We start from the raw sequence: 18,252 nt of genomic DNA, 5'->3' as shown, positions 1-18,252 counted from the left end.
GAAAAGGATATCTATCACAACTAAGTGGGATTTATCTTAAAAATGAAAGGTTGGTTTAATATTTGAAAATCAATTAGTGTAATTCATCACATTAACATTGATCTACATACATAAATTGTTCTATAGATTTAATACAATCACAGTTGAATGTCCAGCAAGTTTCTTTGTACAAATTGATCAGGTGATTCCAAAATTTATACAGAAATGCAAAGGACCTAAAATAGCCAAAGCAACTTTGAAAAAAAAGAACAAAGTTGAAAGACTTATGCTTTATGTCAAGACATTATTATAAAGCTACAGTAAGGAATATAGCATAATATTGGCATTAAGATAGACACATATATCAGTGAAACAGAACAGAGAATTCAGAAATATATCCACACATTTAGGTCAACTGATTTTCAACAAAGGTGCCAAGACAGTTCAATATGGAAAGGATATTTCCAATGAATTGTACTAGAACAATTGGATAGCCATACACATGAACCCTGACATTAACCTCACACCATATACAGAAACTAACGTAAAGTGGATCATAAACTATATAAGAGCTAAAACTACAAAACTTCTAGAAGACTTAAGAAAAAACTCTTAGTGACCCTGGGCTTGGCAATTTCTTAAGTACTATATAAAAAGCACAAACTATTAAACACAGATGAATAAACTGGACTCCATCACATTTAAAAAACATTTGCTCTTCAAATGTACTGTTAATAAAGTTAAAAGTCAATCCATAGACGAGAAGAAAATATTTGTAAAACATACAACAGAAAAAGGACTATATCTAGAATATACGTGTTAAAATAAGTAAACAAAGAGGCTATTAGACTGAGATGACTTGAATGCTTCAGGAGCCTCCTAAGCAAACCAAAACCTCTAATGCCTCAAGGTTAAGAACTCAAACCAAAGGACAGCCACTCACAAACAGCCACCCAGACTTTTCCAGATAATACAACCACTCAAGCTACAGCCAATCAGATAATTTCCTTCCTTTGCTTCCACCTCTTCTCTGTAAAAGTTCTTCCTCTAGCTCCTGTCGATGGAGCACTCCTACCCATTTGGGGTTTGGCATTGTCTGATTCGAACAGATTTTTGCTCAGGTAAACTCTCAGAAATTTAATATGCCTCATTTTATCTTTTAACATGAGGAACTCCAATGACTCATTACTAAGAACACAAACAGCCCACTAAGAAAATGGGCAAAAGATCTGAACAGGCACTTCACCAAAGAAGATGCATGGGCTGTGAATAAGCACATGAAAAGATGCTTAACATCATTTGTTACCAGGAAAATGCAAATTAAAATAAGATACTACAAAAAAATAAATAAATAAATAAATAAATAAAAAAATAATAAGATACTACTATATACCCACTCAAATGACTAAAATCAAAAAGGCTGTCTAGGGCTTCCCTGGTGGCGCAGTGGTTGAGAGTCCGCCTGCCGATGCAGGGGACACGGGTTCGTGCCCCGGTTTGGGAGGATCCCACATGCCGCGGAGCGGCTGGGCCCGTGAGCCATGGCCGCTGAGCCTACGCGTCCGGAGCCTGTGCTCCGCAACGGGAGAGGCCACAACAGTGAGAGGCCCGCGTACCGCAAAAAAAAAAAAAAAAAGTGAAAAAGACACTTACAATATGACTCAGACATCCCACTCATAGGTTTTTACCCAAGAGAAACAGAGACATGTCCACAAAAAGACTTATATGAGAATGTTCGTAGTAGCTTCATTCGCAATATTCAGAAGCTGGAAAAAACCCAAATGTCCATCAACATGTGAATGAATAAGCAAATTATAGTACATCCATATAATGGAACGCTACTCAACAATAAAAAGGAATGTATGTAGATACATGCAATAAAATAGATGAGTATCTAGATAATTACATTGAGTTTTAAAAATCAGACCCAAAAAAGTACATGCTGCGTGATTCCACCTATACAAAATTCTAGAAAATGCAAACTAATCTATGATGACAGCAGCTAGTTGCCTGAAGATTGGGGGGTGAAAGGGAAGAGTGATGGACATGCAGACATGCTCACTATCTTGATTGTGGTGATGGTTTCACAGACGTATACATATGTCCAAACCTATCAAACTGCACTCTTTAACATGTGTTGTTTATTGTATGCCAATTATCCTTCAGTAAAGCTATGATTAAAAAGGAAAAGAATAATATACCATGACCAAGTTGCCTTTAATCTCAAGAATGCAAGGTTGATTTAACATTTGAAACTCAATTCATGTAACTCATTACATTGACATAATAAAGGAGAAAACCATATAATCATCTCAATAGAGGCAGAAAATGGAAATAATTCATCTTCAGAGAAATAACAAGAAACCATGCCACAATTTAAAGTCATGAGCTTCCAGGTCAAAAGGGGCCATGGATTATAATTCATCTGAATGAAAAAAAGAAAGCTCACTCTAAGGCACATTACTGTAAAAGAAATGAGAAAGGAAAAAGAGAATATTCTGAAAGCTTCTAGAGAGAGCCAAAAGAGAGTCACATATAAAAGACAAAGAATCAGAATGGATTCTAAATGGGGCTTCTCAATCGTCACTGAAAGCTGGAGGAAAGGATAATGATGGCTTTGCAATTCTGAGTAAATATTCACTTGCAACCTAAAATAACTCTATCAAGTCAAATTCTCAATCAAGAGTATGATGGGAGAATAAAGACACTCTCATCATCTATTCTAACAAATATATTCCTCTCTACCCTTTCTCAAGAATATACTGAATTTTTTTCACCAAAACAAGGGAACATACCCAGAAAAATAAAAACATGGCAGTCAGAGGATAGGAGAGAGAGACATGAAGATTTCCCAGGACAACAGCTGTGCACCAGATCTAGAGTACAACCAGATTAGTTTATAGCAGAAAGATGGAGGGTACTAGTTTGGATCTTTTTTTTTTTTGATTGAATTGAAAGACTATCTGATTTTTTTAAAACATATTATGAGATGTAGGGTTCACTCAGAGTTTGGGGTTGAACTAATGATAGATATACAGGAAGCTAAGCAAATGAAAAAACAAGGCAATTCTTCACTCTAGGTTAAATAAGAAGTTGTACAAGAGAGGAAATATTCTTATAGAACACTACATGATTCAGCAAGAAACAGTATTTACACAGTTACCCTAGTGTGTACTTGTAATATTGATTTAATTGGTGACAAGGGAGAAGGCCAAATGTGAGTATTTGAGGTGATGCGAGAGACTTAAATCTTATCTTCCATAAAGGACAACAGCCAAAATTATTCATTTTAGATAATCAAAGAAGTAGTAACATAAATGTGTTATTTAGAAAATTGTAGGTACCCGCCAAAAGAAACAACTATAAGAAGTCAAAGTGGTTGCCTCTATGGAGCCAGGAAAGATAAGTCAGAGACTGCTGTTTATATTTTTTGTTGTCTCGTATTATTTTAAAAGTATTATTTGACTTTTAAAATTACACACATGTGTTTGATTTTATAAAAGCAAACAATGACTGTCTTTGCAGTCATAACCCTACAGTTTCCATAACATTTCATTACATTGGTTACAGTCACAAGGACAAGCACGAACAGGTTTGGGAACAAACACAGCTGATTCTTGGCAATGAATTAAGTGGAAGAAGAGAGAAGACTTCCCAGAGAGAAGCCTACCAGTCGTGTGCATGCCGCATGCCAAGGGCGTTCGGTTGGCATGTTTTACAGAAGGAATACAGAGCACTGGTTATATAGCAAGTCGTTGAAACTGATGTCAGTGAAAAGAGCTTCTACTGTAATGAATCCAGATAATAAAGGAGGCTAAAATAAAACAACCTTAATCCATCCACTTTTGCTACGCCGTCCATTTCCCGTGGGTCAGATGGAGAATATTCTACAAGAAGCAGAGCTCAAGATCATCCTTCTCAGGGTCATTCAGTTTGCCCTGAAATATTAACCCTCTTGAGGGAAATCTGCAAATGAGGATAAATTAGAGTCCTTTTGAAGGGTAGGCTATCTTATATATACTTTGGCTTAATCCACAAAATGAGTTGGAAATGTGGCAAAGGAGATAACAAAGCAAAATCTGCCTTTTGCACCATGACGGACCTGATTTCATTTCAGTCACTAGGTTTATTCCATTATTGCCTATCTTCTCCTTTGCATTTTGGGTAAGTACTAAACACTATCCATAGAAGTACTGCAAGAGAAAAAAAGCGCCCGGGAGTTCAAAACAGGACCTGAGACATCCCACATCCACGCTAAGAAGGGTTGAAGCAAATCTCTTTGTTTCGAAGTCTATACTTGCGGTTTTAAGTATTTTGGATGGCTAAGTATTAGAAGAATTAAAAAGGATATTCAGCCACCTTTTCAACAAATCGGCCAATTGCTGATCTCTTTGCTGTGCTATTTTGGCCAATGATCTGCAGGAAATGTCGCCCAGTAAGGGAAATCTGGTTCTCGCTCTTCCTTGGACTCACTCCTGGAGCACCTAGAAAGATCAGATCCACCTCCCACCCTCATCTGCTGTGCGTACAGGATTGTGACAGCCCTTCCTGATAAGAAATTGTCAAATTTCCTTTATAAATGAAACTAGAAGATTAAGCAAGGTAGAAACAGGCTTTTAGCAAGGACAGAGCCCTTACGTGATTTCGCTTTCTATATGTATATTCAGCTAGGAGGGGCAGTTTGGATATTCTGAAAGGTCACGTTCCATAACCTACGCAAGTCAACTCAAAATCAGTCTTCTCTTTACTTTTTCAGAAGTCCGTAGGCTACTTTCCTCTTCGGCATCAGTAACCACAGACCGTGACTCAGGTCCAGCCATATAAGTGCCTGTTTAATGAGTTTCATAAAGAATTCCTCCCCGTTGCATGGTCACCTCACTATTATCTGGGTCCCCACTCTGGCCATTAGCCAGGCCCTGAGCTGGTCACAAGTCTGTCAACACTTTTTTTTTTTTTTTTTTTTTTTTGTCAACACTTTTTGATGGGACTGAACTGTCCATCTTAGATGGGAAACTCTGATTTTTTTTTTTTAACCATTATTATTCGAGCACAAAAAAAGCCCATTATATCCACTCTCCTCTCTTACTTCAGATCACCTTATTTTGCATGTTGTAGGCCGATGATGAGCAACAGAAGTGATCTGCATTTACAGTCTTTACAATCACTCCAATCACCTCATACACCCTGGATGTCCCCCTTCATCTTATTTTTCACTTCCTCCACAACTTCTACTTTCCCAGCAATGATGTCGAGCTTCATTACATAATGGGGAAGACTGCTGCATTACTGAATGTCTTTCTAACTGGAATCCACAGCTTCTCAAGCCCTGCTAAGCTGGGGGCCCCAGAGAGGTACCTCAGTTTCAGAGCTGTTGCCATTCAGAGCCTCCACGTTTGGGTCCCTCCAGTCTTCTGAGAGTGAAGGGATGTAATTGTCTGTTAGAGCATCCCAAACCCTGTAAACAAAGAGAAGCTCTCATTAGCACACATCTGTTGCCTGGCCTGGCCTGGAGGAAGGAAGAGCTGGGCCAGGGGAGGAGAGAGGCTTCTGTGTGTGCCAGGCTGAGATCATCTGCCTTCCAGCATGCAGGAGCGAAGTAGCTTCAAAACTGAATTTCAGGCATTACCAGGAGAGAAGGAGCCAAGAGAACGGGCCCTGGCCAGGAGCCTCAGTGCCAAAGGTGTTTGCTTAAGAGAAGAGGAATTTCTCACCAGTAGCGTCTACAAGTAAAACACCTCTGGCAACAGATAAACTGCCCCTGAAACTAAATCTGCCCCTCAACCAAATGGCTCCTGTCTCACGAGCTTAAGAAATGTCCATGTTTCCTTTCTTATGGGCAGAGAAGAATGAGAGGAAGGGGAGGGAGGAAGAGAGAGATGGATCTGGGCAGATTTTCTGGCTGAATCTCATTAAGATCAGGGTCAGGCTTCCCTGGTGGCTCAGTGGTTGAGAGTCCGCCTGCCGATGCAGGGGACACGGGTTCGTGACCCGGTCCGGGAAGATCCCACGTGCCGCGGAGCGGCTGGGCCCGTGAGCCATGGCCGCTGAGCCTGCGCGTCCGGAGCCTGTGCTCCGCAACGGGAGAGGTCACGGCGGTGAGAGGCCCGCGTACCGCAAAAAAAAAAAAAAAGATCAGGGTCAGTTGTCTAGTTTATATATGCAGCTGGCCCTTGAACGACGCGAGTTTAAACTGTGAGCATCCACTTACATGTGGATTTCTTTTCCGATAAATATCGTCGCACCAGTATTTTACAGTTCTTCACTTTAAGTGTGGAGGAAAGTTTGTGTTCGATTAGAGATCACAATATGTGCACTTAAAAGAAGTAGGGTTTGAGTCCTGCCTCTATTCAAATTGTTTCAGCTTATTGCCCTTGTGGTTTACTAATTCCTTTGTTTTTGAGGCAGAAACAGCAGGAAATGGATTTTTCGACTACCCCGGGGGTCAGCGTCCTTAATCCCCATGCTGTTCAAGGGTTAACTGCCTGCAATCTAAAAGGTCAAGAATTAACTCCTTGACATCTAATGTAGGTAAGGGGATGATGCCAATGCTACTAAAAGTTACTTATCACCCAAAATGTTCTAGGGATCCCAGGGTGGCACAATCCTGTACTCTAGCAATGTAGAGTCTAAGTGTGCCCTGTCTCTCTCGTGGAGACTCCAAAGAAAATATATGAAAGGAACCAATAAATACACCACTGTCTACACAATTAGTTTTTAGTGGGGGAAGATAGGGTTCCCTTTATTACATTTCTTTTTTAAAGTTCTGATAGGTACATTATAAGAAAGGGTATTCTACAATTCTTTTTGCTTAACTCACTTACTTCAGAAAGATTTTCTTGGGGAAAAAAATGGGAAGGGGTTTGGGGAAAATCCCGAAGTCACAAACTCTCACACACAGGAAAATGAATAAATTAGTCAACACTAAGAGATTAATGTAAATCAGTAAACCAAGCTCCTAAAATAATGAATACCATCCATGGAAGCCAGCGGCACTTGAGTTAATATTAGCTAATGAAATAATGAGGGCTCAGTGCAATCTCCTTCAGGAGCCTATACACATCAAACATGAATGATACCTGGGAAACAAGGTATAAGAAGGTACAATTTATTTAGATATACTAATATAAGGAAATGGTCATTTAAAAATAAGCAACTATGTACACATACAGATCAAATCCAAAACATGACAAAGTATGGTGTAAGATGCTGAAAAGATAAGTGCACATTTTATATATATAGCAAGATGTGTATATATATATATGTATATGTATATATATATTTATATATATATCAGAGCACAGACACTTGAAATCAGATACATAAAATGGGGGAGGGGAGTGTTCTTAACATATGTAAAATCTGGAATGACATATGACATATGGGTATATAATCAAGGAGATTTTCCTAGTGCACAATGCACACAATTTGGTGATTTAAAAAAAAAAGCAACTCAAGAAAACACAATATAATGGCACTGCTTTGGTTATCCACTTGTTCATTTTTTGTAGTACAATTACAAGAAGGCACTTGGAGAGACCTCATCAAGTGTTCATTCGACATCTCTTCAGCAGGATTTCAGTCTACGTCTTAAACGTGGGTGATAATCCAGTTTCCATCAAGCACTATTAGAGCTTCATTAATCCAGCCTAATTCTAAATCCAAGTCTCATTAGCGTTCTAAAGCCAAGAGGCAAATATGATTTGCTGTCTCCAGAAGTCCCAGCGCCACACCCACTAGGAAGGTCAGCAGTCAAGTCCTCCGTGCATCACTGCATTACACTCTCTGCGTCGAGAATGAACAACTGCATGCAGGCACTGACCTTCAGGTCTGACCCTGCAGCAGGCGCCTGGAAAAATAAAATTCAGCAAAGCCCAAAACAGGCAGGAGCCTTTTGTACCTCTCCTAGATAGGATGGAAGCTGGAACCTTGAACGGACCGCACACTTTCCAATGACCTTGAAACTGTTTATATCCTTAAAGTGACAACTGGAGACTGCCTCAAATCATTTAGGGTGGCAACTTTTCTCACCTGAGCCTTCACTGACATACTCTGGATTTTACCTTCTAATTCCAGACTTTTAATGACAATTCCCTAAACCTTTATCTCCTCGGGATACCAAGTCATCCTTTTTCTGTTTCAAGTTTTCTTCTGGCTTTCTGATGAACATACTTTTTATCCTTTGAGGTTCATAAGCAACCTTTAATAGAACGACTCTCATCTCTATGTCATCACTTGCACACCCTTCCCGTATTCATTCAGGGCCCATTTAACAATAATAACCATAGCAGCCAACCTTACTGAGCATTTACTATGCATAAGCCAGGTACTATCCTAAACTCTCTGTGGATTAATTCATTCATTCCTCACAACTCTATAAGGCAGATACTGAGAAAAAAACCCTGAAACACAGAGAAGTTAATTAACTCATCTAGATTCACACAGCCAGCAATGACAGAGGTTGTATTTGAACCCAGGCAATACAGCTACAGAGCCTATATTCCTACCCACTTAACTATTCCAATTCTTTATGAACTTTATGATGGGCATGGGCACCAGAACAATATGCCAAGTTCCAAATCACAGCCTAGAACAGCAGTTCAGCAGCCGGCTCTGCGTGGAAAGTCTATAACTGCATTATTCTGGACCTGGTGCTTTCATCAGTCTATGAAAGGAGAAATGGGAAGGTCAGCAAGGGTACGCGCCTGCTTTCTGTCTAGATCTCCAGCCCAGGGAAGGTTAAATGGACGGCAAAGGCAGGCACGGGAACGAAGAATGGCGGTGGGAGGGAAAAACACAAAGCTTTCTGTGAGGGAGAGAATGGGACGGACTTTTCTCCCCGGAGAGGTTATCCATCTTACCCTAAGCAGGGTTCTTGGGAAGAGATATATTCCCTGTTAGAGGCATCCTGGGTGGACTGTAAAACTCCACTTCCTGAGAAGCATCCTGCTATTTACACTTATCTCGGGGAAAGGAGACTTTGAAAGCTATCCACTATATCTTTCATCAAAGAACTAAGATTAAACAGGTTCCCTCCATTCTTGTCATCACGCTGCCATGGCGCCTGAGATCCAGTTTGCTCCCTCAGTCCCTGTAATAACAGAAAAGCCTTTTCATGTGCATATTTTATATCATGGGCTTAGATGCCTATAGAAATGACCGTAAGTATCTTTCACCATGGAGGGCTAGGGATTTCGAAAAGGATGCTAGCAGAGGATGAGCAAACCAAACAGAACAGGTTGGACAAGACACGTATCCAAAAATCTGGGTCTGGAACTGGCAACATAGCTATCAAGGCTACATCAATCCTCACACACACACTCACACACACACACACACACACACACACACCCCTACATACCTATTCCTGACAATATGGTAGACAGCCTATAGTGCTTGTCAGAATTCCAACTTGGGAACATTTCCCTTAAGCCCTTCTAGGCTGGCTACTGCCCTTGTCCAGTTTTATTTGTGTCGAGTCAGGCCAATATCCACACTTAGATGTGTGTTAACATGAGTATACTTTTGCTGTTAATACTTAGGAGTTATGAATTATTAACACATCAATGACTTTGAACAACTTTTTAGATTCTCTCAAATGCTTCAGTAGAATTCATCCTATCTCGGTCTTCCACATGGGGAAAACTGAACCTCTGAGAAGAGAATTAACTTTCCTAAAGATCACAGGCATCTGTCGACTTTCCGTATCTGATTATTTGGGAGTCACTTCTCTTCGACTTAAAGCATGGCTGACTCCAGGGTGTTTATTTATCATGCGAACTTGATTTTTAACATGACCTTTAATCCAGTCATTCTACCGGAAGGACAGGACTGTCAGTGTTCTCACATGTTTGGCCCCTCTGTCTCCAGGGTCCTTGTAAGACAGGGACCCCGGTGAAGCAAGAAGTGGGGTGAGGGCTGACCATTCCCACTCTGTAGGCCTCCAGGTCGGATCTCTTATGACAAAGGAAAGGGTGTTCCTACATATGCAAAGAAGAGATTCTGGAATATTTTCTAAATTTAGAAACAAGAAATACATATAGATACATACTGACTCTGTTTTAACGCCTAGGGCTTCCATGCCCTGACGAATCAGAGAAGAGTTGATATCTCAGCCAATTCCCTCGGAGCTACATAGTTCCAAATGAAAACTAAAGAAGTCAAAACTTCAAAGGGAATCACTGACCCTGCTTTCTGATTCGTGCTATCTTTCAGGAGGTTAGTTTGACCAAGAATTTCATTGTTTTTGTTTGAAGCCTCTATTGTATAGTTCTAACCCACCCAAAACACTTTCGACTCATTGGTGGATGAAATAAATCTCTAACTACTAAACCTAAGCAGGTTTATTAGAACACCAGAGCAGGGCTCAGGAGACTATTAACCGCATTGGATATTAAATTATCTTTTTCCTTTACCTCATCATAATTTTACAGTTGAAATAGCTTGATAGGTGTCTCTAAAACAAAGTGTGTAATTTAATTCAAATTTTTATTTTAAGTTGTAAAGCTTTAGATACGCGGAATGCCTAGAAACCACTGTGTTACGATTTCTCGTCCCAGATTCTTCCCACCACACTTTCCCCAAATCATATTTTATCTCCAAGGAATTATTCAACCTTAGGTCATTTAGCTGAGGCAGTCAATGAGGCAGGCAAGTCAGAAAAATCAGGATAAGACTAATAATCTCATGTGACGGTAATTAACATTGAGTGGCCTCTGCTAATGTGCTATGAAAGAGTAAGAACCTGCTTGCTGGGCCTCTGTCCTTAATGAGGCAGAGGGGTGGTTTGGACAGGGGAGAAATGATTTGTGGGAAGCAAAAGGAATTTTCCAAGCACAGCCTGGGTGAGGTGAGAAATTAGCTTATTGGCAAGTCCTTAGCCCTGCTTCATCAAGATTGAGCTCGGGAGGTCCCAAAGGTGAGGACCCACGCAGTCAACTAGAGTTAAGTGACAAGCCCAAGGTCACACAGTATGTTAGTGAGAGTATGAAAATCGCAATTCATCGTGTTTCTAGTCCATTGCCTGGTGCAATGAAGTAGATAACAGTAAAAGCTACTCTGTATAATAAAGCCCCAGAGCCATTCTTTTTTGACCTTGAGGAGTTGAGCAAATTATAAAAGGCTCAGAATCTAAAAGAATCAATTTGAAACTTAAGATTGAATTGAAACACGTAGCCCACAGTTATAGTACTGGTCACCAGAGTGAAATGTTCTCGTGATCATGCCTTCAGGCTAGCATTAATTAAAAAGAAAAGAAGGAAGTGGCGTGGGCCTAGAAGTACATTAAGTGCACCTACGAGGCTAGCTATTATTGCTTATCCAGGTCATTCGATATTCAATATTCACTCCAAAAATATTATTTGATCACTTACTACACACCATGTGCTGAATCAGACAGTGGAGAGATAATAATGAATAAGACAGACAGATATACAACCCTTGTATTCACAGAGATACAGTCTCAGTAGTCATCAAATAAGGAACTGTCTGCCCAATACAATCAGGTTCAATCCTGTGGGACAAACCTCTTCCCCCACTTACTCATGGGCAACTCTTCCCACCCAAGTCCATAAAAAGAGAAACCAAAAGTACAGTTGCTCCAAACTTCCACTGCCAACAACTTGACATTTCCTGTGTGATCCCTAAAGAACAGTTGATGCATATTTTATCCCTATGGGGAATTTACGCCTATTTTTACTAAATGCCCCAAACACCTTTCTTTAATTTATATGACAAATCACTCCCTTCTTCTCTTTTCTAGTCCCTCCTTGAACAGCACTTTTCTCAAATTCCTTTTCTTGACTTCTGTTAAGACCCTGCAAGGTGGCTAGTAAGTGACGCAGGGAATCTGCATACTCAAAAGCCACTTCACCTGGTTATCACCTTTATTGTGTCCAGAGTAATTCCCTGTTCTCTTGGTTCAATGTGTATGCTTTCTTATTTGGACATATCTTAACATTTGTAGATAATTTTTCCAGTCCTAAGGGGTTATAAACAATTTGGAGATTTTCACAATCCTGGTGTTTTGTAAAGCAAATTGTTCCAACGACATATATTCCTCTGTCACAGTTAACTAAATTTTTTTCTGGTCCTTATTTCTAATATCTGGGTGGGTTACCATGGATATAAAGAAAGCTGAAGATAGACAGACCCCCAAATGTACCATGTTCCTGAAATTCAATTTTGCATCTAGAAAAACCCACTTCCTAAAAATCCTTCATTCCTTTGTGGTTTCAACTTAAGAAAGCTCTATGAGTAACTGTAAAGGGACATAACTGAACAATGTCAGCAGTTACCAGGGCGCTGCCTCACAGAGAAAAATATAAGTAATATGCCATGAACCCAAGGACAGAAACTCGTTCTACGTCAAGAAGCCCCAGATTCCAGGGCTCTAATCTGAGGCAAGAGAGGGCAATTAAGACAGCTTACTCCTCATCCTGCAGGGTCTCCTCCTCCTCTTGGATCTGGAACTGGTTCTTCACGGGAGCTAGGTTCTCGGTCTTGGCGTTGTAGTTCCGAAAGCAGACATTGAGCTTCTCATCAAATTCATTCACCAGGTCCTCCATGGACTTGAAGCTGATTATTTCAGAAGAAAAATTCTCAAGCTCAGAGAGGGAGGGGTCCTCTAGATGGTGGGGAGATGAGCCGTAGAAACACCGTGGCTTCTCTTCTGGGTCCTCCGAGCAGCAGGGCCGAAGGTCCTCAAATTCTTCATCCAAACTCACCAGTGGGGCCTCCATTCTTGTACAGCAATAGGACAACTGCAATGCTCAGGATCCGTTTATCTAGAAGAATTAAACAGGGTGATGTGAGTTTGGACTGGACTTTTGTGCCAACTCTGCTGAGGAACCATAATCACTTATTCCATAACTCTCATCCCTCTAAAAACAAAAGTTCCACTTTACTGGTCCATCGCTTCCTTACTTCCTCGCTATTATACCCTTAAGGAGTTCAAATATCATTGTTAGTGTGAATAATGCTAACCCAATTAGCATACATTTTGGAGGCACACCTGCTTCCAATTCCCTGCTCCAAGAAACAAAGCCTAACGGTTAAGCATGCAGCCTCTGGACCAGACTGCCTAGGTTTGCATCATGCTCTGCCCCTTACCAGCTGTGACCTTAGCAGTAACTTAACTTCTCTGTGCTCCCTTTTATTCTTCTCAGGACAGAAATAATAACAGGACCTATCTCAAAGGACTGTCCTCAGGGTTAAGGGAGTAAACACTGGTAAGTGCTTAGAACAGTGCCTGGCAGATAATAAACGTCTATGTTGTTCAGTTTATGTTCTCTATTATTATTTTATTATTATTATTACTATTACAATAGGTCCACAACCCTAACCATGTGCTCTCAAAACTGGAAGTTTGGGCTTCCCTGGTGGCACAGTGGTTAGGAATCCATCTGCCAATGCAGGGGACGTGGGTTCGAGCCCTAGTCCGGCAAGATCCTACATGCCGCGGAGGAGCTGGGCCCGTGTGCCACAGCTGCTGAGACTGCGCTCTAGAGCCCGCGAGCCACAACTACTGAGCCCCCGCGCCACAACTACTGAGGCCCCCGCGCCTAGAGCCCGTGCTCCGCAACAGGAAGCCACCGCAATGAGAAGCCCGCACACCATGATGAGGAGCGGTCCCCGCTCGCCGCAACTAGAGAAAGCCTGCGCACAGCAACGAAGACCCAACACAGCCAGAGATAAATAAATAAAATAAAGTAATTAAAAAACAAAAAAACACCTGGAAGTTTTTCATAACTTATTTGGTGGTAAAACCTGCCCTGACCTAAACACGTTTGGCAACTAAACCTGATCTACATGAATATAGAGCTGTTCATGGTTTTAATTTATCCCATTTAGTGTGTTTTGCTGCAGAAATTTTAATTTTTTTAAACTATAGAGATTGATACCCCAGGCCCCGGGGGATGATATGCAGAATATGCGCTCTATTATCGCCTTCCAAAATCTGAGATAATCTAAATTCTGAAACATGCCTGGCCCCAAGGGTTTTGGATAGGGCTTCATGGACCTGGATATTATTACTCTCATCAATAAATGATAGACTAATTGAACACTAATACAGACTTTCAAACAAGCACCTGAGCTTTTCCCAGACACACAGCATATGTCTGAAACTAGAAGAATGGATTAAATGACCTAGTACCCTGTAAGAGATAAGACCCAGAGACTCATGTGCTCCAAAGCCCAGACTCCACAACCACCTTGGGCACTACACCCTGGAAGGCTGTACACTCACCTCCCTTCATTTCCCAACAGCTCCGGGTCCTCTACATACACTGCCTTTCGCTGTGATTTAACCATCTGTGCGTACATCCAAGCCCTTCCCCAATTTTAATTTAAATTCCTCGAGGGCAGAGACGTCCTCCGGATACCCTCCATGGTTTCTAGCACACACTGCCTGCAGCGAGGCAATCAATCAATGTGTGCTCACTGACAAATGATCTTCTGTCCCCCTCACACAGTTTTCATTTTCCGTTGCAGGCAGCACAAGCGTTATTGTCTATCATACCCTTCTCCACCTACTCAGCTTCCTTCCCTGGAACACGGCAAGGCAACCAAACTTTTCCCTCCTATCTAGGTGATGACTGATCCAGATAGATGCTTAAATTGGAACCACTACCTCAAGAGGACCAAACAGACAGCAAAAACCACGGCTTCTGCCCCAGGACTGCCATTCTCCACCTCTACCTACAAAACTAAAACTCTAAATAAGCGAGGCAGAGGGTACGCCAGGTGAGGACCCGGACAGTTCTTACTGGGATTTTACTGGGATTAAGTCAGTTACCACCACATCTCATCAAAACATATTCTGAGTATTTACAGTTTGCAAAGGCAACATAACAGGACCTTGGAATACAAAAAGATATAAAAGCAGTATTATGACAGCTTGGAAAGAACACAGGCTCAGGAGCCAACAGACCTGCCAAAGGCTGGCTGAGTGACAAGCACTGTGGGTCCTGATTTCCTCGTTTGTTAAAATGAAGGTGTCGGTATAGAGTTAATGCCTCTGAAAGTTCATTTTAATAACATATTAACTTAATACTTTTAATTGATATATCTTAATAGTATAGTTTATTTAATCTAATATATACAAAATATTGCCATTGCAAAATGTAATCCATATTTTTAAATATTAATTTAAAAAGAGACATTTTACATTCTTTTTTTATACTAAGTCTTTGAAATGTGTATTTTACATTCACAGTATGTCTCCATGTGGATCAGCCACATTTCAAGTGTCCAATATCCACGTATGGCTAGTGGCTACCATATTGGACAATCCAGCTATTAAGCAATATACACACAACTAATTACCAGCTAGAGGTTCTTCACCTATGGTCGACAGACCCCCAAGGGCTCGTTGAATATAACCATGTTTTATTTTATGCACTTAAAAGCATATTCAGAGAAGGATCCCAAAGGTTTCTCGACATTGGTAAAGTGGCTCATAGCACAGAAAAGATTAGGAACCTCCGAGTGCCAAAAAAGCGAGTTTAGAAAAGATCACTGAGTGCAACTGAGAGTAAGGAAGGTTTTACAGACAAGGGATTTGTATGGAGAGAGGAAGGACTCTGATGGTTAATGCCGGGCCCCAGGGTCCAATCCTGTTCCTATTACTTCCTAGCTATGAGACTTTGGGCAAATTATAAGCCTCTCTGACTCAGCTTCCTCATCCCTAAAATGGTGTTTAAATAGCACTTATATTGGAGGTTATTTGGTGGAGTAAATGAGATAATCTTGGAAGTGCTAAGCACGACGTGTGGAATGCATGAAGTATCCAGTAAATGTCGATAATATCAGGAAAGCGAGGCTAACTTAGTTACGTGGAAATGAGGGGCGAGAGTGCTTCAAGGAAAAGAAAAACTATCCTTGCCATGATACTCCATGTGTGATGCTTCACAATGCGTATCAAATGAGAGGACTATTGCTGAATGAATGTTACCATCTTTTTTACTAAGGCACCCCTGCTATTTTCAATTCATGTGGTCAAAGCCACTCAGATCGCTGGTTCCATTTCAGAGAGACATGAAAGCTAACCAGCTGGTATGCCAGATATCACGCTTCCTTTAAATCTGTACTCTTCCTGGAGGGGACAAGGGAGCTGGTGTGAGAAGGTGATATCAAGGAGGGTGCTGATTTGAAACAGCACGATCTATAACATTAACCAGTAACAGGAGGGCTAGCCAAGTGGAACCTAGGGCTACGATTGAGTTTTGAGCGTTGGCAACAAAGATTATCCTGAAAGCACCTATCCTCAGCCCAGGCTCTAGAGAAAATAGATTCACCTAGAAGATTATAAAAGAAGAAATGGATATCACAGCTCTACAGTTCAGAAATGTGATCATTTGAACGATGTGCAATATCGCCTGGTTTCTTTTCATCAACTCACTCACTACCCAGGGGCCAAGAAGCTCCGCGTGAACGGCCAGGTGGGGAGGAAACTAAAACTGAGAGCCTGCATTGAAAATCAAAGTCACCTGACTCCCAAACTGAGCCCAGAATTTGTAGAAAGAGCCCAGGCTGTGGCACAGGAGGTGAGAGCCAGGCATCTGACTGGCCCCACCAAGGCCTCAAGGAGGGGTCTCTGGGTTAGAGCTGGCAGTCCTTCTTAAAGGGTTCCCCTTCTCTCCTTCCTTTGCTCTTCTCTCTTGGTGGGGTAACTTTGCCCCCCGAATGAGATGTCCTACCCTTGCATCCTGGCAAGCTTGCCCCTGTCTTCAGTCACAGCTCATTTCAGAAGCTTCTTTCCCTTAAAAGCTAGGGATAATTCAATTGAGAGCTTATCCTCTTTCTCTGTACTTCCAAAATCAATTTGAAAAAAAAAAAAATACATGAAGAATGGCAGAAAGAAGGAACCATAGGAGGGTGGTCTTGTCTCTTTCTCTTTATCATAGAACAGGAGTGCAGGACTATAGTTTGCTTATGTCCTACAATCTATTCCATTTATTTTGGTTCCCAATAGATGCTGTCATTTGGAAAAGAAAAGACGGCTCAGAACTTAACAGAGACCCAGTAGGAAACACGCGGTTAGCCTCCCGTGCAGCACAATGATGCATAGTAACTGCAGCTCGGGGCTGCAGCACCGTTTCCCAGTGCCTGCTTTGCTGAGCGGAGCACCATGCCTCCCCCTGCTGGGCCTCTGCACCTCCACACAGGCCCCATTCCATCTCCCCTTCTTCCCACTACTTGCCCCACAGACCAGTTGATTCTATGCCCACCCCCCCCATAGCATCCCTAAAGCTGCCCTCCACTGACCCACCTTCGGTTTCCCACTGCTCCTCAGCAAAGCCCAGTCAGGGTACATGTTCCTGCCAAGCTGCACATTTTGACGGAAAGAGAGTATTTCACCGCATAGAAGTCAGCAACCCCTTTGTGGTTCCGCTTCCCCCTTCCCCCTCCTCCTGCTGCTCCGTTCACCCTCATCTCACATCCCCCTCCCCCAGTCTGTTGGGGTAAAGAAAGGCTCCTCCAAGCAGCACAAAGCCTGGAGATCCAAGAAAGCCGGGGGCATCCCGCGCAGGCCGCACGCATACTCCAACGGCCACGGCCCTTTCAGCCAAACAAGACCGGGACATGGGAGCGGAGGGGGTCGGGAGGTGTCGCGGCGAGTAGGGCAGGAATAGGGAAGAGAGAAGAAGAGAGAGCTGTGATGTACCCCCTGGGGGCTCCGTCAGATGCGCTCCCAGCCCCAGAGGCCCTGGGCCCACAGGAGGGCAGCGTGCCCCACCACCATCACACCCGTCCTTTCTCCGACCTGTTCGCGGTAAAACAATCGCTCCGCCAGCGTCTGCGGCAGCTACCAGCGGTTCTGACACTGCAGGAATGCACGGTCCCTGGGGAGAGGAGGCTCGGCGTCCCAAGGAGGGGCACGGGCGGGGTGCGGGGTCAGGTTCTTAGAGGCATAGATGATTCTGGGGCGTCGAGAGAGCCGGACCAGATAACGGTCCTGAGAGGAGGTACCGACCCACGGCTCCAGCACAATCGGGCTGCGTTCCCTGCCTCCCCCAGTCCCCAAACCGCGCCCTCTCGACACACACACACACACACACACACACGCCTGGCTGGGGGGCCGCGGCTCCGATGATGCTTGAAGTGCCCATCATCCGGTATCTCCCGGCACCGGGCGCTGCGCCCCGCTGCTCTCCCGTGAAGGGCTGGGCAGGAGGGCGACGGCCTCCGGGTTCTCCCTTTCCGATTCCGGGATGGGACCGTCCTGGGTGAGGAGCTTCGGCGCCTCCAGACCTGCCGGCCGGAGCATCCCAA

General features: G+C 42.7%; 1 protein-coding gene across 1 annotated transcript in view; it reads right to left on the bottom strand.

The window, feature by feature from the left end:
* FEZ1 (fasciculation and elongation protein zeta 1) overlaps positions 1-17,339 on the bottom strand; it is a 40,026-nt gene extending 22,687 nt beyond the window's left edge. The window contains 3 exon segments of the mRNA XM_032641937.1: positions 5,335-5,434; positions 12,406-12,761; positions 17,249-17,339. Coding sequence (XP_032497828.1) covers positions 5,335-5,434; positions 12,406-12,716 — 411 coding nt within the window. The 5' untranslated portion in view covers positions 12,717-12,761; positions 17,249-17,339.
* Positions 17,340-18,252: the final 913 nt, after the last annotated feature.

Source organism: Phocoena sinus, chromosome 8 (genome assembly GCF_008692025.1).
Source record: "Phocoena sinus isolate mPhoSin1 chromosome 8, mPhoSin1.pri, whole genome shotgun sequence".
NCBI lineage: Eukaryota > Metazoa > Chordata > Mammalia > Artiodactyla > Phocoenidae > Phocoena > Phocoena sinus.
This window is presented reverse-complemented; position numbering and strand designations above follow the sequence as displayed.